This window comes from Erinaceus europaeus, chromosome 21 (assembly GCF_950295315.1).
Source record: "Erinaceus europaeus chromosome 21, mEriEur2.1, whole genome shotgun sequence".
Taxonomy (NCBI): domain Eukaryota; kingdom Metazoa; phylum Chordata; class Mammalia; order Eulipotyphla; family Erinaceidae; genus Erinaceus; species Erinaceus europaeus.
Window position 1 is genome coordinate 16,400,649 of NC_080182.1, and position 21,128 is coordinate 16,421,776.

At 37.2% G+C, this 21,128-nt stretch overlaps 1 protein-coding gene and 1 non-coding gene across 8 annotated transcripts in view; one reads left to right on the top strand and one right to left on the bottom strand.

Annotated features, from left to right (window-relative positions):
- NEK10 (NIMA related kinase 10) overlaps positions 1 to 21,128 on the bottom strand; it is a 189,548-nt gene that overhangs the window by 90,051 nt on the left and 78,369 nt on the right. For all 7 annotated transcript variants that reach the window (XM_060180452.1, XM_060180448.1, XM_060180447.1 and 4 more), the window contains exons 15-16: positions 10,506 to 10,635; positions 8,754 to 8,824 (exon numbers count right to left, since the gene is read on the bottom strand). In XM_060180452.1, coding sequence (XP_060036435.1) covers positions 8,754 to 8,824; positions 10,506 to 10,635 — 201 coding nt within the window. The remainder of the gene's footprint in view (positions 1 to 8,753; positions 8,825 to 10,505; positions 10,636 to 21,128) is intronic.
- On the top strand, positions 11,270 to 11,381 carry LOC132535373 (U6 spliceosomal RNA). The gene has a single exon (XR_009547155.1). It is a non-coding gene; the product is annotated as a U6 spliceosomal RNA (small nuclear RNA).

Below are 21,128 nucleotides of genomic sequence, written 5' to 3' on the forward strand. Positions count from 1 at the left end.
TTGTTTATGGATACGTGTGAACATATGCTCTCTCTCACAGAAACTGGTGTATATCTAGGTTTTGGGACTTTGTTAGAAAGTGAACCACCTGAGATGGAATTAGAGAATGCTATGAAAGGAAAGGTCTCACCTGAGTAATGAAGCTGAAGGGTTATCATTCCACACCTAAAGTCTCTGGACACAGTCTGAGCTGAAGCATGTTGAGGTGGCAATCATTGTGTTGATTAGGTTGCGATTGGCTGATGCAGTATTATTTGATATGGATTGGGAGAGGCATGCGGGAAAGTGGGCCCTATCCTAAGGTTTCAGGACTGGGAGAAATATAGGCTCTATAGTGGAGATGTGAGGTTCCTGCTGTCTTAGGGTTCAAAAAGACAATGGATAGTTAATGTTATCTTCACATAATTTGGTAATTGGGTTAACTTTGAAAAGTCCTTTTGTTAGGGTTTGCTGTATAGTACCCAGTATCTTGTAAATAGCTGTGCCACTGGTTGCCTCTGATCTACTTGGACTAGGCTTTTGAGAGAGTCCGCATATCAAATACACAGCCTATATATTAAGAAGACTCAGTCTGTGTTTTAAAAACTTCGAGATATACAATTAATTTTTCCCCTCTCATATTAATTAATTAGTGATTTATATGACTACACTTTACTAGGAGTGTACATAAACACCATTCCCACCACCAAAAGAGTGTGTCCCATCCCACCCACCCACCGGCCCAGGAAGCCGCATGGGGTTTACTCTATTTTTATTAAAATACTTATTTATCTGTTGAAGTCATACTTAACATGATTTCAGTTTGTCTATTTATTATATGTCTAGTAAAGTAAGAGCTTTTGAAATCAGGGTGTACTACATAACTCATGGGATCCCAATACAAAAACAGAATTGTAGGGTAGGGTCCCAGCAGGTCCCAAGGAAATCAATATCTACCTCCTATAATCCCCTATCTCAATCAATGGTAGACAGGAGACCCACACAAGATTGCAACCTCTGTGATCCCAGGAGGCACTTGGTTCCCAGAATGGAGGTAAACAAGAGTTTCTCCATGATGTCACCCATTTATGCATAACCCATGCTGCCTGCTCAGGCAGTAGCAGTTCTTGACCACCCCACCCCCCAGGACCAATTTGGAAAGCTGCTCCACGTCTGACACTCTCTTCACCTGTATCCACAACCCCAAAGAGAATGAGAGAGAAGGTAGAACGCAAGCCTCCTCTGCTAAGGCACCTTCTGATTAAATGGGATCCTTCATCTAGTCCCACTTAGTCAGCAAAAGGAATTAAAGGTGACAAATTTTTTTAAATTTTGGTTGACCTCATACTGGTTATGTCAATATATGAATTTTAAAAAAGTCACCATCCAAAACTTTAATCAGTGCCAATATTCTAAATGATTAGCCCTTGAATATCTAAACTGATTAACTGTTGAATGGTCAGCTGAGCACTTTTATTAATGAATAAGGCAATCTAAATGAATTTGCATATTATATATTATGTATTACTATATATGGGAAACGTTGACCAAAATGATCACTGTTCTGGCATTTAACTCATCACCATTCCTCCCCCAAAGTTTGTCCTGTCTAGTACTTACCATTAGTGGAAAAGGGACCTCCAAGGAAATATAGTTACCATCATAGTTAGGCATGACAACCTCTGAGTCAAATTACTGAGGTTTATATCCTAGCTTATCATTATTCTAGCTTATATTTATTAATTCTGAACCCAAGTAAGAATCAGCTTCTAGATTTCAAATAACCTACACCACTGTAATCTCATCAAGCTGGAATGCTTGGGCTTCTGAAATTGTTTCCTGAATGACAAGCCTACCTCTTGTCTACCTCTGATTCATACTGTAAACTGATACCAAGATAATATTCCTAAATCTGACTATTGCACTCCTCTGGTAGCAATTCCTCATGGACAACAGCATGCCATACACGCCCCCTCTGGAACTGGCCTGTATCTTTTCCCTCGGTCTCATTCATTCTCTACAACAACACACTGACAGTTCCTGTCTGTACTTTCCAAACAGTTCAGGACTCTCTGTACTCCACCCCCATTTCGTTGCTCATTTTATTTACTGTATCTGAATGTGGATGGATTGATGCCTACACTTTCACAGACACCGTCGCTTATCTACTAGCTAAAATTCTATTCCTTTCCAAGTCTTCACTGGAAAGCTTATTAGACCATCATTAGACAGATTTTCACTGGAAAACTTATTAAACGATCATTAGACAGACCTACCCTACCACTTCTATATGTTTGTTTTAAATTTTAAGAAATAGAGTTGAAAGTAGGGTGAAAATGCAAAAAATCCACCTGGCCTTAGAATGAGCTGAAAGCATAAGCTTCCTTAGTCACCATGGCTGCCTCAGAAACAAAGTGCCAGACAGTTTATGCAACCAGGCACTGAGAGAGGAAAATAAGGCACCTGGAATATTCTGTACATAAGAGGAAATGTTCTTCCTTAAAAAAAATAAACAAACAATACTCTCTTAGCATTGTACTAGAAGATAAAAATAGTAATGCTAGTCCTAGGCAGAGCAACAGAAACAAATTTGTTTTCTGCCCCAAACTCTCCCGAGTTGCTAAATTATTCTCCCCATTTAAAAGCCTCTGGGGGGGGGGGGGAACTCCAAAATATGCTTGTACACAACATGAACAAACAGCAAAAGTAAAAGACATTGTGCATAAGTCATAAAAAATGTGAGATCTATCTGACAATGCTGGAGAAAGGAAAAATGAGAAGATAATAAAAGAACAAAAGCATGACACTATGTTCCGTTTAAAACAAAGGAGTCTAGTAAAGTTTTCCATAGTGTTTACCTCATATTTTTTTTTAATTTTTCATTAGCTACTCAATATTGATTTACAAAATTACAAGTCAAGAGGGGTATAATTCCACACAGTTCCCACCACCAGAGTTCTGAGTCCCAAGTCTCTCCATTGTAGTCCACCCTGGTTCTCCCAAGGTTGCAGACATGGGTTAATTGTCATCTCTACAACTATGTGTCTACATTTGTACATACTTGCCCCCCCTTTTTTTCCAGGTCCAATCCTCTCTTCCCCTCCAAGTGCCAAACAAAACCCTATTACTATATCCAAACAGCTCTCATCTTTTCATCCTCTCTCTCTGCGACCTGATGGCGCTGGAGTCCAGAACCCTCTTTTGCTCTTCCTCCTATCACTTCTCCCCCACTGGGAGTTATGGATCAGAGTTGTTTTTAGGGTACAGAAGGTAGGAGTTCTGGCTTTGGTAATTGCTTCTCTACTGGATTTTGGGTCTTGGGGGTGGGGGTCGATCCATACCCCTAGCTAGGGCTCTGAAGAGGTGACGTTCCAGGATACATTGGTGCAGTCACCTGCCCAGTCAAGTCAGGGTAGAATCATGGTAGTGTCTACAACTTGGTGTCTGGAAGGTTTTGCCTCATATTTTAAAGAATCCATCACATTGTCAGTAATTGACTCAGAACCTGGTTGGCTGAGACACAAATGATCACAAGGAACAACTTTTGCCTTTGCATGTCCCTTTGTGTCAATTTCCTAAAGAAAATCAGTATCTAAGAAAAATTTTTAAAAATGAATTTGTACTCTCTTTCAGAACTTAAAATTCCAAAGAACATTAAATATGTGATTGCACGAAACTCATGACTGATTTTGATTTTATGTCAGATTTTCCAAAGATGACACCTTGTGATATGAATCCAGACAATAAGTCTTAAATAATTTTAAATGAAAGCAACATCTGTGATAGGATGTAATCTTCATTTGCAGTCAGTTATGAAATTACATTGCCAGCTCTTACTTACCATGGCATCTTAGTGCTTTGATATATACAGCGGCCTAGAAACATTTAATCTGGAGTCTCTGATAGTGCTTTATTTATTCTCTGACTCATTTTGGTGGCAAAAGCACCACAGCCTGATCCACATATTCTAATGGTGAGCTAACTTTGACTTCTTTGGAACTCTCGTTCCATGAGCTTGGCTACATTTTCTGAAGCTTCAGAGATCAGCTCCTATTGTTTTCAATTATCGATGTCATTCTACATTTCCCAAATTAACTAAAGTATATTTTCATCTTCTCATGGCTGATTCCCCCTCAAATTGTTGACTCAACTTCCAATCCACAGTAGATACATCTTCTCTGGTACCACTACTCAATACCAAGCCACTAGCCTTTCTCTGTGGACAGCTGGATCTGCTTCTTTCCCTCACTCTCATACCTCTCTAGTTTATCCCTCATATTACAGTCAGCGTGATCTTTGTGAAAGAAGAAACTTCCACTGTTTTCAAGGCTGCTGGTAATTCTTTAGTTCTCTCTCTGGAACTGGATACAATACCTCAACACACTTCACAGCTCACAGGGCCTAGTATGTCTGACCCCTGTCAGTATCTTCATGTGCTGGTTATTTCTCTCTTAACTTATATACATCTCCAATTCTTTTTTTATAAAAAATATATTAGTTTTCTGCAGAAAACTGAGAAATTTGACACGTATCAACTTATTTACTGTAAACCATTATTTCTCCCAGTAAAAATATTTTAAATAAAAATTATTATATTTAAAATATAAATATTCATATTATAAAATATATTAATATTTATTTTGGATAGAGACAGAAGTTGAAACGAGAGGGGTAATTAGAGAAGGAGAGACACAGGTAGAGAGAGAGAGACAGAGAGAGAGAGACAGAGAAAGCTGTAGTACTGCTTCACCACTTGTGAAGCTTCTCTCCCTGTAACTGAGGAGTGGGGGCTTGGACCCAAGCTCAACCAGGTACACCACCACCCAGCCCCTAACAACTCCAATTTCTTTCTCAGGTTTCAGATTATATATCCATTGTCCATAGAATATTTCTCAGGAGGGCGGTAGCACAGCAGGTTAAGCGCAGGTGGTACAAAGTGCAAGGACCGGCATAAGGATCCCGGTTCGAGCTCCCAACTCCCCACCTGCAGGGGAGTCGCTTCACAGGCAGTGAAGCAGGTCTGCAGGTGTCTATCTTTCTCTCCCCCTCTCTGTCTTCCCCTCCTCTCTCCATTTCTCTCTGTCCTATCCAATAATGATGACATCAATAGCAACAACAATAATAACTACAACAATTAAAAAAACAAGGGTAACAAAAATAAATAATTAATTTAAAAAAAAAAAAGAAGTATTTCTCAAATCCCCAAACTAGACAAATTTGGTCTACAACCTCTTTTATTGTCCCCTGTACCATATTTACCTAATATATTTATATGCTTAATTCCATAAATAACATTATTATTCATAACAATATCAAATTCTATTGAGGATTTACTATGTGAAAAGTACTTTGCTAAGTTCACTAGGACCATTATCTCATTTAAGCTTCAAAATAAGCTTATGAGTACTACTCATAAGGGAGTAGGCTCCCCTGCAGGTGGGGAGCCGGGGTTCGAACCGGGATCCTTATGCTGGTCCTTGTGCTTTGCACCACCTGCGCTTAACCCGCTGCGCTACAGCCCAACTCCCTATTTAACTTTCTTGACCTGTCATGCAGCAGAAACTGTTCTAGGCCCTGGAAGACATACCAGTTATTTTCCTTACATTTCATACTCTCTACACACACTGACCAATATAGAGATCAGTAATCTACTCTGGACAATTAAATGTTCACCTCCAGACAATCTGTTGAATCATGTTTCCCAATTTAAGCATTTCTTTCTTTTCCTAAGGAAAAGAAGTCTTAGGGGCTGGGTGGTGGCACGTTTGGTAGAGCACACATGTTACAGCATACAAAGACACCAGTTCAAGCCCCTGGTCCCCATTTGCGGGGTGAAATCTTCACAAGCAGTAAAGCAATGCTGCAGGGGTGTGTGTGTGTGTGTGTGTGTGTGTGTGTGTGTGTGTGTCCATCCCTCTATATCTCCCCCTTCTCAAATTTTGTCTCTGTCTAAAATAAAAATAAAAAAAAGAACTTGAGGTTAGGTAGGTGAAAGAGTAAGGATTGAAATCTACTTATTTCCAGAATTGATATTCTTAACCTTACATGACCATGTTGATGGCTGAGTCCACTGCACCCCAAAAGATTTGGACACCAATAGCTGAGGGCCCACTGAAAGCAATTTATGATCTAAAAATCAGAGTAATGTCTATATATTTTTTATGTGCATTATCTTCTGAATTCTGTAGCATTCAAATATCAATGGAAAACAGGAATTAATGGGTAAATCTGGTAGTGTTGTCTTGACATCCCTCAGGATTTCTTCGATTTTGAGGCAATTTTCCTGGAAAGCAAATAGCAAAGAACAGGAAGAAATCTTGAAGATAGAAGTTTACATACACTTGTCTGGATTCACTTGCAGTGGGGCACAATCCAGCACAAGTGGAACTCAGATGATTTAGTGAAGCATTGCAGCTCACTTCCCTCAATAGTAACAATGATAATTGCCAATATTGGTCAAGTACTGATTATTTGTTAAATACTATGCTAACTGATTTGCATATATTACTGAGTATAAGTGTCCTATCAAACTCATGATCCCCGTTATATTGAATTAAGAAATAGAGATTCAAAGGTCTGGGTGGTGGCACATGGCACTATACACAAAGGACCCAGGTTCAGATCCCTGGTCCCCTTCCAGAGCAGTGTGTGTTCCAAGTGCTTCTCTTTTTCTCTCCCTATCTTCTCCTTCCTAATTTCTCTCTGTCCTATAAAATATAAGAAGGAGGAATAGGCACAGGGAATGGTGGATTTTTCCTGCAGGCACTGAGCCCCAGCAATAACACTGGTGGCAAATAAGAAAAGAATAGAAATTAGGGAGGGTTAGTCAAGCATCCCTATGACACCTGACGCTCTTAGGATATTCTGTGGAACAAGGAAAAGTTCAAGTGATAAATCCTATAAACATTCAAGGAGTCCTTAACGCAAAACAGACCTTGGAGAGAAAAAATAGGGACTGACATGTCAAGGCAATAGGTCTAATACATTTCTTTTTTTATTTATTTATAAAAAGGAAACACTAACAAAACAAAAAAAACATAGGATAAGAGGGGTATAATTCCACACAATTCCCACCACCAGAACTCCGTATCCCATCCCCTTCCCTGATAGCTTTCCTATTTTCTATCCCTCTGGGAACATGGACCCAGGCTCATTATGAGGTGCAGAGGGTAGAAGGTCTGGCTTCTGTAATTGCTTCCCCACTGAGCATGTGCATTGACAGGTCAATCCATACATTTCATCAGATACAGTACTAAATGGTAAGAAAGAAAGTAAACTGAATTTTTAGGGAAGGAAATGGGGGATGCATAAAGATTCTATCTGGGGGTGATAGTTGGATTTCTAGAATAACAATGATGATTTGACTTACAGTATCAGGAAAGTAATCTTGCGGCAAGTTAAATGCATAAAATGATCCAAAAATAACTAGCCACAGAAATGAGAGTCATGTGCTCTCACAGTCAGTATTTGTTAAAGATCTGCTTTGTACCAGCCATTTTTCGGAGCACTGAATAGCTATGAAACAAGCTAGAAAAGTACTGCTTTGGTGGAGTTTTCAGATAAGATAGGGACCAGAGACGATGGTATGACAGCTGATTTTTAAGGGACTTTCATTCTAATACGGCAGAAAAACAATAAAGTACCCAGATATATGTGTATAACGACTTTAGGATAGGTCCTGCGCAGTTCAGAAAGAAGGGGACTAGTGTCCTAAAAAATTGTGGAGACACTAGAGTAGTCTCCCTAATAAAGGATGATTTCAGCAGTAACACCAGAGGAATGAGGATCTGTGCCACAGTATCAAAGGAAAAGAGTTTCAGAAAAAAAGGAAGAGGAAGAACAAAATTCAGAAGGCCCTATGTGGCTGGAGGCAAGATAGAAGAGGTTAGTGAGAGGAAGTGAGAGGTAGGCTAGGTGCGGAACTTTGCAGAATAATGACTTTTATTAAATTACTATTTATATTTGGAGTACTACTTCCTGACTTTCTTTGAAAATGTATTGCTAAACATAACAATTTTAAAATAATAATGGTGAAAGATAGTTCATACAAGTAAAAGATACAGTATACTGTGTCTGAGTCTCCAGCCACCACATGGGAGTACCTACACAGGGAAGCTTCACAAGTGAAGTGGTGCTGTGGTGACTCCATTCTCTGTGTCTGTCTCTCTCCCTCTCTGCCTCTCTCCCATTCAGCTTCTGCTTGTGATTGGAAGGAAAATTTAGCCCGGAGTGAGGGATCATAAAGGTGCAAAGCCCTAGGAAGTTCAGTGGTGAAAATAAATGATAGATTATAGATAGATGATAGATAGATGATAGATAGATAGATAGATAGATAGATAGATAGATAGATAGATAGATAGATAGATTATGGGATAGACTTGTCATTTTAACACCTTTTTCCAGTTCCATATCTTCTTGTCCACCCATTGTCATTTTCATGTATACTTTATGGTTCTTGTCATAATCACAAACAGCACTATATATATTGTCTGTTTTACTTCCATTGTGGCCTACATGTTTTAAAAGATGACAGAGAATCTTACACAAAGTTATCCTACAGGATGTGTTCAAGTGAATATATTACTTCCTCTTGGACACTTCAGCATATATCAAACGGTCCTTATATCTGAGGATGCACCTTTCCCTATGTTTGAATTATTCAGAAGCCTTTCTTTTTCATGAATGTTTATGCAGTGAATTATTCTAAGATATACAGTTTTTGGTGATACTCTATATGAACCTATATGTTCAAAGTTGCGAGACTAATTGATTACCTGCTGATGGTATCTGTCACCTTTTCAGAGTAGATGCCTTCTGGCACTGGTTCATATACCGCCTCCACAATCTGCAAAATAAACAGACTGATGGGCACTGAGACAATTGCTACCTTCAGGCACTAATAATTGTCCACAATAACTGCTACTCAATAACCGCCATATGTTATGCACAAGTTTTAATCAGAAACAAAAATAATCCAAGTAAACCTTTAACACATTTTTTCGGGAGTCGGGCGGTAGTGCAGCGAGTTAAGCGCACGATGCAAAGCACAAGGACCAGCATAAGGATCCCGGTTTGAGCCCCCAACTCCCCACCTGCAGGGGAGTCGCTTCACAGGTGGTGAAGCAGGTCTCAGGTGTCTGTCTTTTCTCCCCCTCTCTGTCTCCCCCTCCTCTCTCCACTTCTCTCTGCCCTATCCAACAACGATGACATCAACAACAATAATAACTAAAAAACAACAAGGTCAACAAAAGGGAAAATAAACAAATAAATATATATATATAAAGAAAATTCTCTGTTTAAAAAAACAACACATTTTTGAAGATGGAATCTGAATCTTCAGGCTGAGTGAAAGTTCCCTTGATTAGTAACCAACAATGTGTAGGATGCTATAATGTGCTGATGTGAGTCCTACAAACCAAAGCTTATATACTACCAAGAGAGAATGTGGATCAGCTCAATTTTAGGTGAAACTTAAGAAACAATGAAAGGAAATGAAATTCTACAGTGAAACTTGAACTGGGTGTGGTCTGTTGCAGCAAAGTCAAGGACTCTGGAGGAGAAGGGAGAGAGGCAGGAAGGGATGAGAGGGTTCTGGGACTCAGCATGTGACCATAGTGGAGGTGGACGTAAATTGGTGGTTGGAGTGGTGTATAGTCACCTACACAGGGAGATAAGAAATTATCCTCATATGACAGCTGCCTTGTAGATGATTAGTTTCTTTAAAAAGAAAAAAGAAGAAGAAGCTATATATATGTTTTGGGTTGGAGAAAAAAAAAAACATATTGAGAAGATTTGAACTTAGGTTTTTGTATAGAACCTTGTCCAGCTAAGCACAGACAACTGAACTCTTCTATTCCACTGCCAGTTCAGCAGTAGATGAATGAACAAGAATGAAGAATTGTTATTTATGTTTAAGTTTGATAGCATACTGTATTTTGAATTGAATGTATTTAAATTTTGATATGTTTAGTTTTTTCATTTTCTATGATAATGACAATTATAAGGGAAATTATTTCATACTAAATGATACAGGTTTAGAAGAAGCAAGAATTGTCTGTGTGGTTAATAAACCAATGTCTGTTTTCGACTGACAGTTCTTTTAAAAATCACAAAGTTTCAGCCTTTGTGAGGTCCTAGAAGCTGTAGATTCAGTCTCTGGCAAGATTATCTGCCAGCAGTATTCTGGGATCTCTCTCTGCGCCCCCCCCCCCCCCACTTTAATTCTCACCTTTATAGAAAGAAAGAAATGTTGTGGGTTTTTTGTTTGTTTTTTAATCCCAGAGTTTCAGGCCAACAAAATAATTCACTTGGATAGTGCGCAGACTTGTCATATACGCAACCCCATGCTCAGTCTGTGGCCCCCAGGGCACTGAAAGACTCTTTGGTACTGTGGTCTCTTTGACTCTGTGATGTTCTATCTTCTCTGTCTCTATCTTTTAAAAAAAGTGTCAAAGGTTCTATTTAAGAAGAAAAAGGCAGTGTTTTTAGCAATAGGAGACCTTTTTTTCTCCCCCCAGGTTACTTACTTTTGTCGCCAGGGAGAGCATATTGGTGCTGTAGAAGGGCAGATTCAACGTGGCCATCTGATAAAGGATGCAGCCTGCCGCCCAGACGTCAGCCTTCTCTCCATAAGGCTCACTCTTCAGCACTTCAGGGCTGTATTTTAAAAAGAACATTAGCAGATACTGAGAAAGGAAGAAGTTGGCACAGAAAGGAGATCCAATATAGCCAGAGATATAAAGAAAACAAATGAAACTCTAAACCATTATAAGTATATAAAAAAGAATCTGAATTCCTTTAGACAAATCAAGACAAAGAAGCTGTTCTGGGGAAAGCACTAAATATCATATCAACAAATCACAGTAGCATTTGCTATTAAGCACTTTCAAGAAACAACTATGGGTAAATGGGATTATCAGCCCTTGTTCTTCACTATCTGGAGACCTTGTACATTCTACCCTTCCTGTAGTTTCTTGAGAGAAAGTGCTCATGACTTACTCCAGCTTTTCATTTGGGTTGCATTACCTTGCTTTAGTCAATGGAGTGTGAAATTTGGATCAGAATGCCTATCTATATTGTTATTAAATGTTTCATTTATCCTAGGAGCTATAGTCCAATACCAAGAGAATGTATCTCAGCCGGTAATTCTCAAGCCTAGACTCAAAATAAGATACATGGAACAGATCTGTGCCATTAATCTGGCATGCCATAAACCTGAATGAAGCCTAAGAACTCCATCAGAGGACCCACAGAACTATGATTCTGTCAACAGATGCCTATTGGGGTATATATGTTTATCCCTTCAATAGCATATATATCAAAATTGGAATGGTACAGAGAAAACTAACATGCATCCTGCACAAGGATGACACATAAATCTGTGTGAAGAGTTCCATAGTAAAAAAAAAAAATAATAAATAAATAAATAAATAAATAAATACATAAATAAACATGCTTGCTTTTGAGTGTCACTGAGATTTTAGCAGTGATTTGTCATGCATCATTATTATGGGAAAGGCTGGCTAAGACAGTCTCTTCCTCACTGCTATGGAACTCTAGCTTCTATCATGAGGCTATTTTAAAACATACTACAGACAGCGACTAGAGTTCTTCAGTTTTGAAATTTCAGTTTCAAGATTGAAACAGGAGTTTTACCAATTTGAAAGTTCATTTCCAGTCTAGACAAAGATGCCATCAGTCTGTATATGAACTCAAATTGTGAGTTAATTATTCTGTGATTTATTTAATACAAATTATAGATTTCTAAAATATTTTTTCTTTTTTATTTCACTTTATTCTCTTTAATTTTTTTATTGCTGGGGCTCGGTGCTTACATGATGAATCCATCACTACCAGAGGCCATTTTTCCTTTTTTTTTTTTTTGCTTATGGTCTCTAAAAAGAAAGATAAGTAAGGTCTGTAAGAGATGATAAACTCCATATAGTGCTACTAGAGTAAACCCTAATTCAAAATGACTGGTGTCCCTAATAAGATAAGGGGGAAACATCTACATATGTGTTCACAGAAGTGCCACATGAAGAAGCATCAAAAGAAAAACTATCTGCTAGTCAAGGAATAAAGACTTTCCAGGAAAACAGCCTAAAATATTTTAATCTTACATTCCCAGACTTCAGAACTCTCTGATTACTTAAGCCACCCAGTCTGTGGATTGAACCTGGGACTTTGGAGTCTTAGACATGAGAATATGTTTGCATAGCCATTATGCTATCTATCCCTGGCCCAGCTAAAGACTTTTTTTAATGATAAAATAGAGCATGACTTGTGTGCTGTTTAATTTAAAATAGGGGTTCTTCTGATAAACATTAAAACATATAGGGGCCAGGCAATGGCATACCTGGCTGAGCACACATGTTACAATGAATAAGGGCCTGGGTTCAAGCCCCAAGTCCGCACAGGGGAAAAGCTTTGCAAGTGGTGAAGCAGTGTTGAAGGTATCTTTCTGTCTCTCTCCTGTTTTTTTTTTTTTTTTCTTTTTCTTTTTTTGCCTCCAGGGTTATTGCTGGGGCTGGTGCCTGCACTGCAAATCCACTGCTCCTAGAGACCATTTTTCCCATTTTGTTGCCCTTGTTATTATTATTGTTGTCATTGATGTAGTTGTTGAATAGGACAGAGAGAGAAATCCAGAAATTAAGAAAGATTAAAATATCTAAAAACAAGTGTGTGAAAACACAGCTATGGATAAGACTTTCAAAGAAGAACTAAAACTGTTTCTTTGCAAACTCTTCCAGAAAAATTGAAGAGGGGGAATCACTCCCACACGTTCTATGAAGCTAAGGTCACTCAAACCATAGACCACATCACTGATGAACACTGCTGTGAAGATCCTCAACAGAATCTTGGCAAATCAAATCCAACAACATACCAAGAGAATAGTTCACCAAAACCAAGTGAGGTAAGTTTTTCATAATGAAATAATTCAACTAATAATATTTGTTTCACTGGGTAAAGATAGGAAAAAAGAACTTTTTTTCACCCCAATACAGTGTATTAATTCTGAGTCTATTAGAAAGCACATATAACTCTTGAGTTATGACTATGAAACTTTCATCTCCCTAGACTGTCTTTTAAAAATGGGAATGAGAATTTACATGTTGTGTTGACTAAAAAAGAAAAAACTGACTTCCATTTTAAAAGAATGAAACTAAGAACACAGTTTCAATAAAGGAAACAAAAGTCAGTATAAATTCATGAGGATAGACATTTGACATGAAGTGACATAATTAAGCCTGTATGTGAATAACTAGCAGTTACTTGGATTGAAAAGCAAATTAAGCTGGATCTCAGGTGGAATCAGTAGGGAACATTTTGTGATATAAAATAGACAAAACAATAAGCACAGGTGTGTGTGCTGGTGAATGTTTATAGTTATTGGAAGGGGTAAACTGTTGCTGGGAAATGGCACAAATATCATTAGTATAATGGGCTAAGAGTTTTAAAAAAATCGCTGAGGATAAGAAAAACTGGAAGAACTCAAGGAACAGAAACTTGGTGCCTTTTTTGGGAGAGTAAGCACTATGATATTCAGATGATCAGTGATTTGAGCAGAGTTTATCAAAAAGGACCCATGGCATGATGCGGAGTATAGTTGTAAGATTCATTTATGTTCTGATCTTTTGGTATGAAGTTATACTTATTTTAAGTATCTGAAGGTTTTGTTAGAATATAGTATGTTCTCGCTTGAGGCAAAAAGTGAAAGGGTATTCTGATAAGCCCTATGCTGTTCACCACTGCAGAGCAGTGACAGAGTGAAGTAGGATGACAGATAAGAAGGCAGGCTGAACCTGCACTAATACACTAATCAAGCAAAGAGAGAGAACTAATAGGATTGATTAGATCTAGGGAGGAGGATAGGAAAGAAAACAATTCTCTCATACTCCAGACCCCAATGGGTTAAAAAAAGAAGTTTTTTTTCTACTGGTCTCATGGAGTTCACATTCCAGTAAATGAAACAACTAAGATATAAGTAAATGAAGTCAATTTTATTAAATGCTATGTAGAAAATAAGATGCTTTTGTTAAGTGTATCTCTTCAGTTACCATTTAACTGCAGCATAAAGCACAAAATCTTCTTTTTAATATTTTATTTATTAATGAGAAAGACAGGAGGAGAAAAAGAAAGAACCAGACATCACTCAGGTACATGTGCTGCCAGGGATTGAACTCTGGACCTCATGCTTGAGAGTCCAGTGCTTTATCCACTGTACCACCTCTTGGACCACACACTAAAGCACAAAATCTTTTAGAGAGCCTCAATTTTCTCATCTATAAGAAGAAGAGGTTTGTAAGATCTATTGCTACTCTAAACTATTGTGTTCATTTCTAAGGCTTAAAAACAAACCAATGGCAGGGTGAGAGGTTCACAGTGACTAGAGCACTGGGCACATAAGCATGAGGTCCCAAGTTTGATTCCCTGCAATACATGTGCTGAAATGATGCTCTGGTTCACTCTCTCTATCATGAACAATTTTTTTTTAATTTTTCTAATTTTTAAAATTTAAAAATTCCTGTGACAGATGCATACACAGTCTTAAAAGATTAAATTTTATTTTTCTATGTTACTTAGAATGGAGGAGTCAATTTGATATTTCTAATTAGACTGATTTTCACTCCAGAAGAAACATACAAGCATATAAACAACTTTTTAATGAGTCTGATGAAAAAAAAAATTTGCAGCTTTGAGTCCCTGTATGCTTGCATCTTGTAACATGTGTGCTCAACCAGGTGCACCACCACCCAGCCCCTCCCTCTCCCCCACCCCCATTAATTTCTCTCTGTTCTAGCCTGAAGTGATTAAGACAAACATTAAATCCAAAACAGACACAATAGCAGAGGGAGTTTTGTTCTATGCCAATATATCACTGGCAAAAGCAAGAGGATACAAGATCTGAGTAACTTTCCAGTAAATGTAGTAAAATAAAATGTGTTGAGCTCTGTGGTCTAAAAAGAAAACATGTTTTCTACAAGGGCTCTATAAAAACTTTACTATGCATCCTATCTTTAAGTAGCATACCATCATTTTGTCATAAATAGAACATTTTTACTGATATACATGCCCTTTGAAAATATCTTCATACATTATTTTTGGGTTTGGTCATGTGGTTGCTCTCAGCGATGAGGCATTAGCAAGTGTGATGTTAACAGATGGTTGGTAAGTATCTGTCATATAGACTATATTTAATATAGAGCCCATAAGTCTAGCTCATGGGATACTCTTTCTAAGACTCCAAACACCACATTATTGAAAGTAAAATCAACTCATGTGCATGGAAATAAACCAAGGGTACAGACAACAATATCAAGTAACTTCCCAGCCAAGAGCCAGTACCAACCATCTTTGAAAGAGATGACACCCACCCTCATTGCCCTGCCATGGAGTGGAAATATGCTAGCCTCACCATGCTCTGTCCAAACTGTAGAATTCGAGTCAGTAATTATTGTTACATAGATCCCATAATTTAACATAAATTGTTATTACATGAATCATTACATGCAAAGAATTTGTTAATATACTCTGAAAAGCTATAGTTATATAAGGTACAGTCTGTTACATAGTAAAATAATCTTTGGACAAAGAACAAACCCTCCAAACTTTAAAATGAGAAAATTATTTTGTAAATTACTTATAAGTAAGGGAGATGAAAATTAAATAACAAAGGTATGGAAGTAACATGGTGGTCATGCAAAATGACTTTCATGTCTGAGGCTCCAAGGGCCCAGATTTAATCACTGGCACCACCATATACCAGAGCTGAACAGTTCTCTGGTAAAAATGAAAACAAAACAAAACAAAAATTTAAAAATAAAGAAAATGAGAAAGATAAATAAAAAAAACTAATGAAAGCAATAAGTTTAAAAGGACTGAAATCCTACAAAGTACACTCCACTAACACTGGAATAAAATTAAATATCATTAACTAAAGAAAATTTGGAGAAATCATCTATCTGTCAAAATTAAACAATACAATGATATATAACCAGTGAATAAAGGAAAAAGTCAAGAGGTAAACTAGAATATTTTTAGATAAAACAAAAATATGACATTGAAAAATTATGTTATGAACTTAAAGGCCGGGGAGACAGCATAATGGTTATGCAAAAGACTTTCAAGCCTGGGGCTCCAAAGTCCCAGGTTCAGTCCCCAGGACCACCATAAGGCAGAGCTGAGCAGTGCTCTGGTAGCTCTCTCTGTGTATCTTTCTCTCTGTATCCCTCTTTCACTAAAAATAAATAAAATGTTTATAAAAATTAAAAAATAAAGATAACACATATACTAATTAATCATCTTAAACTAAAAAAAGAAAGGCAAACAAAATCCAAAGCAAGAATAAAGAAAGGCTAGTAGAGAAATAGGTATAGTAAAGCACAGGTGGCGTAAAGGACAAGGACAGATGTAAGGATCCTGGTTCAAGCCCCAGATCCCCACCTACGGGGGGAGTCGCTTCACAAGCAGTGAAGCAGGTCTGCAGGTGTCTATCTTTCTCTCCCCCTCTGTCTTCCCCTCCTCTCTCCATTTCTCTCTGTCCTATCCAACAATGACGACAATAGTAACTACAAAAATAAAACAACAAGGGCAACAAAAAGGAATCAATAAATAAATAAATAAAGTATTTTTAAAAAGAAATAAAGAATAGGAAGCACTAAAAAAAACAATTACAATTTGTGGGGTTTTTTTTTTTCCTAACAGACAATCTAGACTAACAAGAAAAAAAAAAAAAAAGAAAGAAAGGACCAATTACTAAGTCAGGTATGAAAGTCATATTGACCTAACATCAGTAAAAAGTTTTTTTTTTCATTTGCTGTTACTATTCTTACTCATGGAAAACGAATTTTAAGGTGACAATATGAACAATAAATGCTACCTGATTAGATTGCCTACAAGGAATGAACAAATTACTGGAAATGCACAAGCTACCAAAATTAACTGAAAACCAACCAGAAAATCTAAATACAACAGTAACAGAAGATTAAATTAGTAATAAAAAAAATTCTAGGACTTATGAGTTCACTGAGGATTCTGCCAAATTTTTAAACAACACTAATGGCTTCACAAACTACTAAAAAATAAAAGAAGTAGAAATAAAACTTTGCAGCTATTTCTCTAAGAACAGTATATCATGATCTCAAAACCAGATATGTCAATAAAAAAAGAAATTAAAGTACAATATCCCATGTGAATATAAACACCTTCAATGAACAACTAGCAAACTAAAGTTACTATAAAGATAAAAAGAATTATGTACCATGACTAAATGAGATTTGTCCCAGGAATGAAAGGTTGATTTAAAAATGAAAATCAATCAGCATAACATAATACAATAACATAGTGAAGGAAATCATCTTGATAGATTTAGGAAAAGTAATTTACAAGATTCAACTTTCACAATAAAAATCAACATTTTTTTAAAAAGTAAAAGGTAGGAATTTTAAAAAATAGAAATAGAATGAAATTTCCTCAATCTGATGAAAGGCACCCTGCACAATTTTCAAGCAACATTAGAATTAATAAAAGCCCTACAGTGTTCCCCTACAAAGGTGAATAACGTGACTTTTAAAATGAATAAATTCACTCTAATGAAGAAAGGGAGACTTTCTAATATACTCCTCTTCCCTTTCCTAACTGTATTTATCTTTAGAAAACTAGTAACTGAGAATTCTTTCCCTGCTTCATGAAGAAAAACAACATTTCTTTTCTTGAGAAAAAAAAAATCACTTGTTTTTTGCCAAACTAATAACTCAAAAACCCAATGACCTATGAACAATTTATTCAGACTAAAATCAGCAAGGAAGGAACGGAAAGGTGAGAGCCAAACTTCAGCAGATGACTTGTCCCAAGCTACAAAGCTACCGCCAAGTCACAAAGATATAAGAAACCTATCTCTCTCAATTTTCCTTTTTTTAAAATTTTATTTATTTATTAATGAGAAAGATAGGAGGAGAGAGAAAGAGCCAGACATCACTCTAGCACATGTGCTGCTGGCAATCGAACTCAGGACCTCATGGTTGAGAGTCCAAAGTTTTATCACTGCACCACCTCCCAGACCACTCCTCTCAATTTTTGCTGTCTTTGGTATTATGTTCAAATCGAGAGAAGAGAATTGCAAGAAAAAAAAAAAAAAAAAAGAAGCTGAACACTTATGTTAGGCAGGCCACAAAATAGTAGCATACTATAATATTAAATAGCTGTGAAGTGTGATCTTAAAGTTTATTTTTCTTTTGTATAAAGGTAATTAGCAAACACAAGTGACTATCCCAATTACCATGGAGATTTAGGATGAACTGTGTATGAGAAATGTTGCTGTCAAGACCTCCTCCTCATAATCTAGTCAGTATTTAGCTTGAGAATGCATACGTAATGAGTTGCATTTCCTCAGCTGCATAAGAGGATAAAATGTTTATCTTTATAATCTCTTTAATGGATTTGTTAAAGTGGTCTTCTTGTAAGGGGTCACTTTTGTACCACATCTGGTTATTCATACTGAACGCAACAAAGGCTTGGAAATAAAAGCATAATTTCAGGCATTTTAAGCTTTTTATTCAGAAAAAAAAAAGGAGAAAGCATGCATAGAGAGAGATGTGTCATCAAAAAACAAAAGCATGCAGGGAATACCCCCCAACACTTCATCTGCACTATTCCAGTCTTTAGGTCCATGATCGTTCAACAATTTGTTTGGCTTTGTATGTTAACTCTCCTTTCAGCCACCAGGTTCCAGATGCCAGCAAGATGCTGACCAGACTTCTCTGGACAGACAACCCCATCAATGTGTCCTGGAGCTCCGCTTCCGCAGAGCCCCACCCTCCTAGGGAAAGAAAGAGGCAGACTGGGAGTATGGATCGACCAGTCGACGCCCAAGTTCAGCAGGGAAGCAATTACAGAAGCAGACCTTCCACCCTCTGCAACCCACAATGACCCTGGATCCATACTCCCAGAGAGATAGAGAATGGGAAGGCTATCAGGGGTGGGGATGGGATATGGAGAGCGGGTTATGGGAATTGTGCGGAACTGTACCCCTCTTATTCTATGGTTTTGTTACTGTCTCCTTTCTTAAATAAAAAAAAAAAATTCAAAAAAAAAAACAATATGGCAGTGAAGCTGATCTCTTTCATGTACTTCATGTACTTCTAAGATTGCACCTACTACAACTTCTGAGTGTTCTCATTTTTCTTTTTCCCTCTCAGGTAAGGGAAATAAGGCCTGACTTCCTCAGTTGCTCTCGAAAGACTCTTCCCTCTCAGTGATAGGAGCAAAAACAAAGATTCATGGTCACAAAAGTTACAGGTCCCACTGGCACTGTGGTCCAGGGCCCTCTGGTCATCTGCTTACTCTAAAGGTCTGCCCATGATGTAGATCACATTCTAGTTTAATTCTTACTCAGTAACAAAACTGTTTTGTTTCTGTTCTACTTTTGTGCAGACTTTGACTGGATTGGTAGGAAATTTTGTTTTTACTCTACTTTTCCCTGATATCTCCTAAGATCTGAAATAAGACAAGAATGTCTGTTCTCACTATTTCTATTCAACATTGTTTTAGAGGTTATTTCTTTTTTTGTTTTTCTTGTTAGCCATGGAAATGTGACTTTCTTTCTTTAAAAAATGTTTTTAATTTATTTAAAAAAGAAGACATTAACAAAACTGTAGAATAAGAGGGGTACAACCTCACACAATTCCCACCACCAGTTCTCCGTATCCCATCCCCTCCCCTGATAGCTTTCCTATTCTTTATCCCTCTGGGAGTATGGACCCAAGGTTGTGGGATGCAGAAGATGGGAGGTCTGGCTTCTGTAATTGCTTCCCCGCTGTCTATTCAACATTGTTTTAGAGGTTATAGTCAAGTCAACTATGAAGAAAAAAATAAATGAAAGTCATGTCTATTGAAGAAGAGAGAGAAAAACTAGTCCTAATCCCAGATGATATGATCTTACATGTAGAAAATTCTAACACACATACACACAAAAATAAATTGTAGTTAAGTTCAACAATGTAGGACATAAGACCAATATAAAAAATCAGTACATTTTGTATGTTAGAAATGAGCATTCTGAGATTAAGAAATTAATTTCTCTTAAAATAGCATCAAAAGAGAATAAAATGCCTAGGAATTAATTTAACACTGAAAAATCTAAAAAAGCTATTGAAAGAAAAAAGACCAGAGAGACTGGGCAGTTGCGCACCTGGTTGAGTACACATGTTACAATGCATAAGAACCCGGGTTCGAGGCCCCAGTCCCCAACTGCAGAGGGAAAGCTTTGCAAGCGGTAAAGCAGGTCTACAGGTGTCTCTCTCTCCCTCTATCTTCCTCTTCCCTCTCAATTTCTGACTGTCTCTATCCAATAAATAAATAAAGATAAAAAGAAGAAAGACCAGAATAAAGGAAAACTGTTTTGTCCTCAAAGATTTGAAAATTTAGTGTTGTTAAAATAACTGGATTTTTTCCCCTACATTGCTGTAACAATGGTTCCAGTTACACTAAAATCTAGACTTTGTGAGAGTTGCTTTCTTTTCAAGAGGATCTAGCAGGAAGGCAGGCACAAGCTGTTTCTTCAACTTTCAAAACCATCATTTCAAAACCCGTCAGATCATCATTCTACACCACCATAAGCCAGAACTGATCAATGCTCTGGTAAAAAAAGAAAATAAAAAAAGGTCCATTCTAAGCAGATTAATGGTCTAATAATAAGAATTAAAGCTATAAATGTTTAGTAGATAACATAGGTATAGTGCTTTGTAACCTTGGATTAGGCAGTTATTGCTTATATATGACACTTAAACTCAGAAACCACATTGATAAATTGGGTTTATTAAAATAAAAAATATTGTATTGTTATGTGGGAAACTGAGAAATGTTATACATGTATAAACTATTGTATTTACTGTCGAACGTAAAACATTAATCCCCTAATAAAGGGAAAAAATAAAATAAAATAAAATAAAAAACGTTTGTGCTTAAAAACCACTATTCATAGGGGCTAGGTGGTAGCGAAGTGGGTTAAGCACATGTGGCACGAAGTGCAAGAGCCAGAAAAAGGAAACAGGTCTGCAGGTGTCTGTCTTTCTCTCCCTTCTGTCCTCCCCTCCTTTCTTGATTTCTCTCTGTCCTGTCCAGCAACAATGATGACAATAATAATGACAACA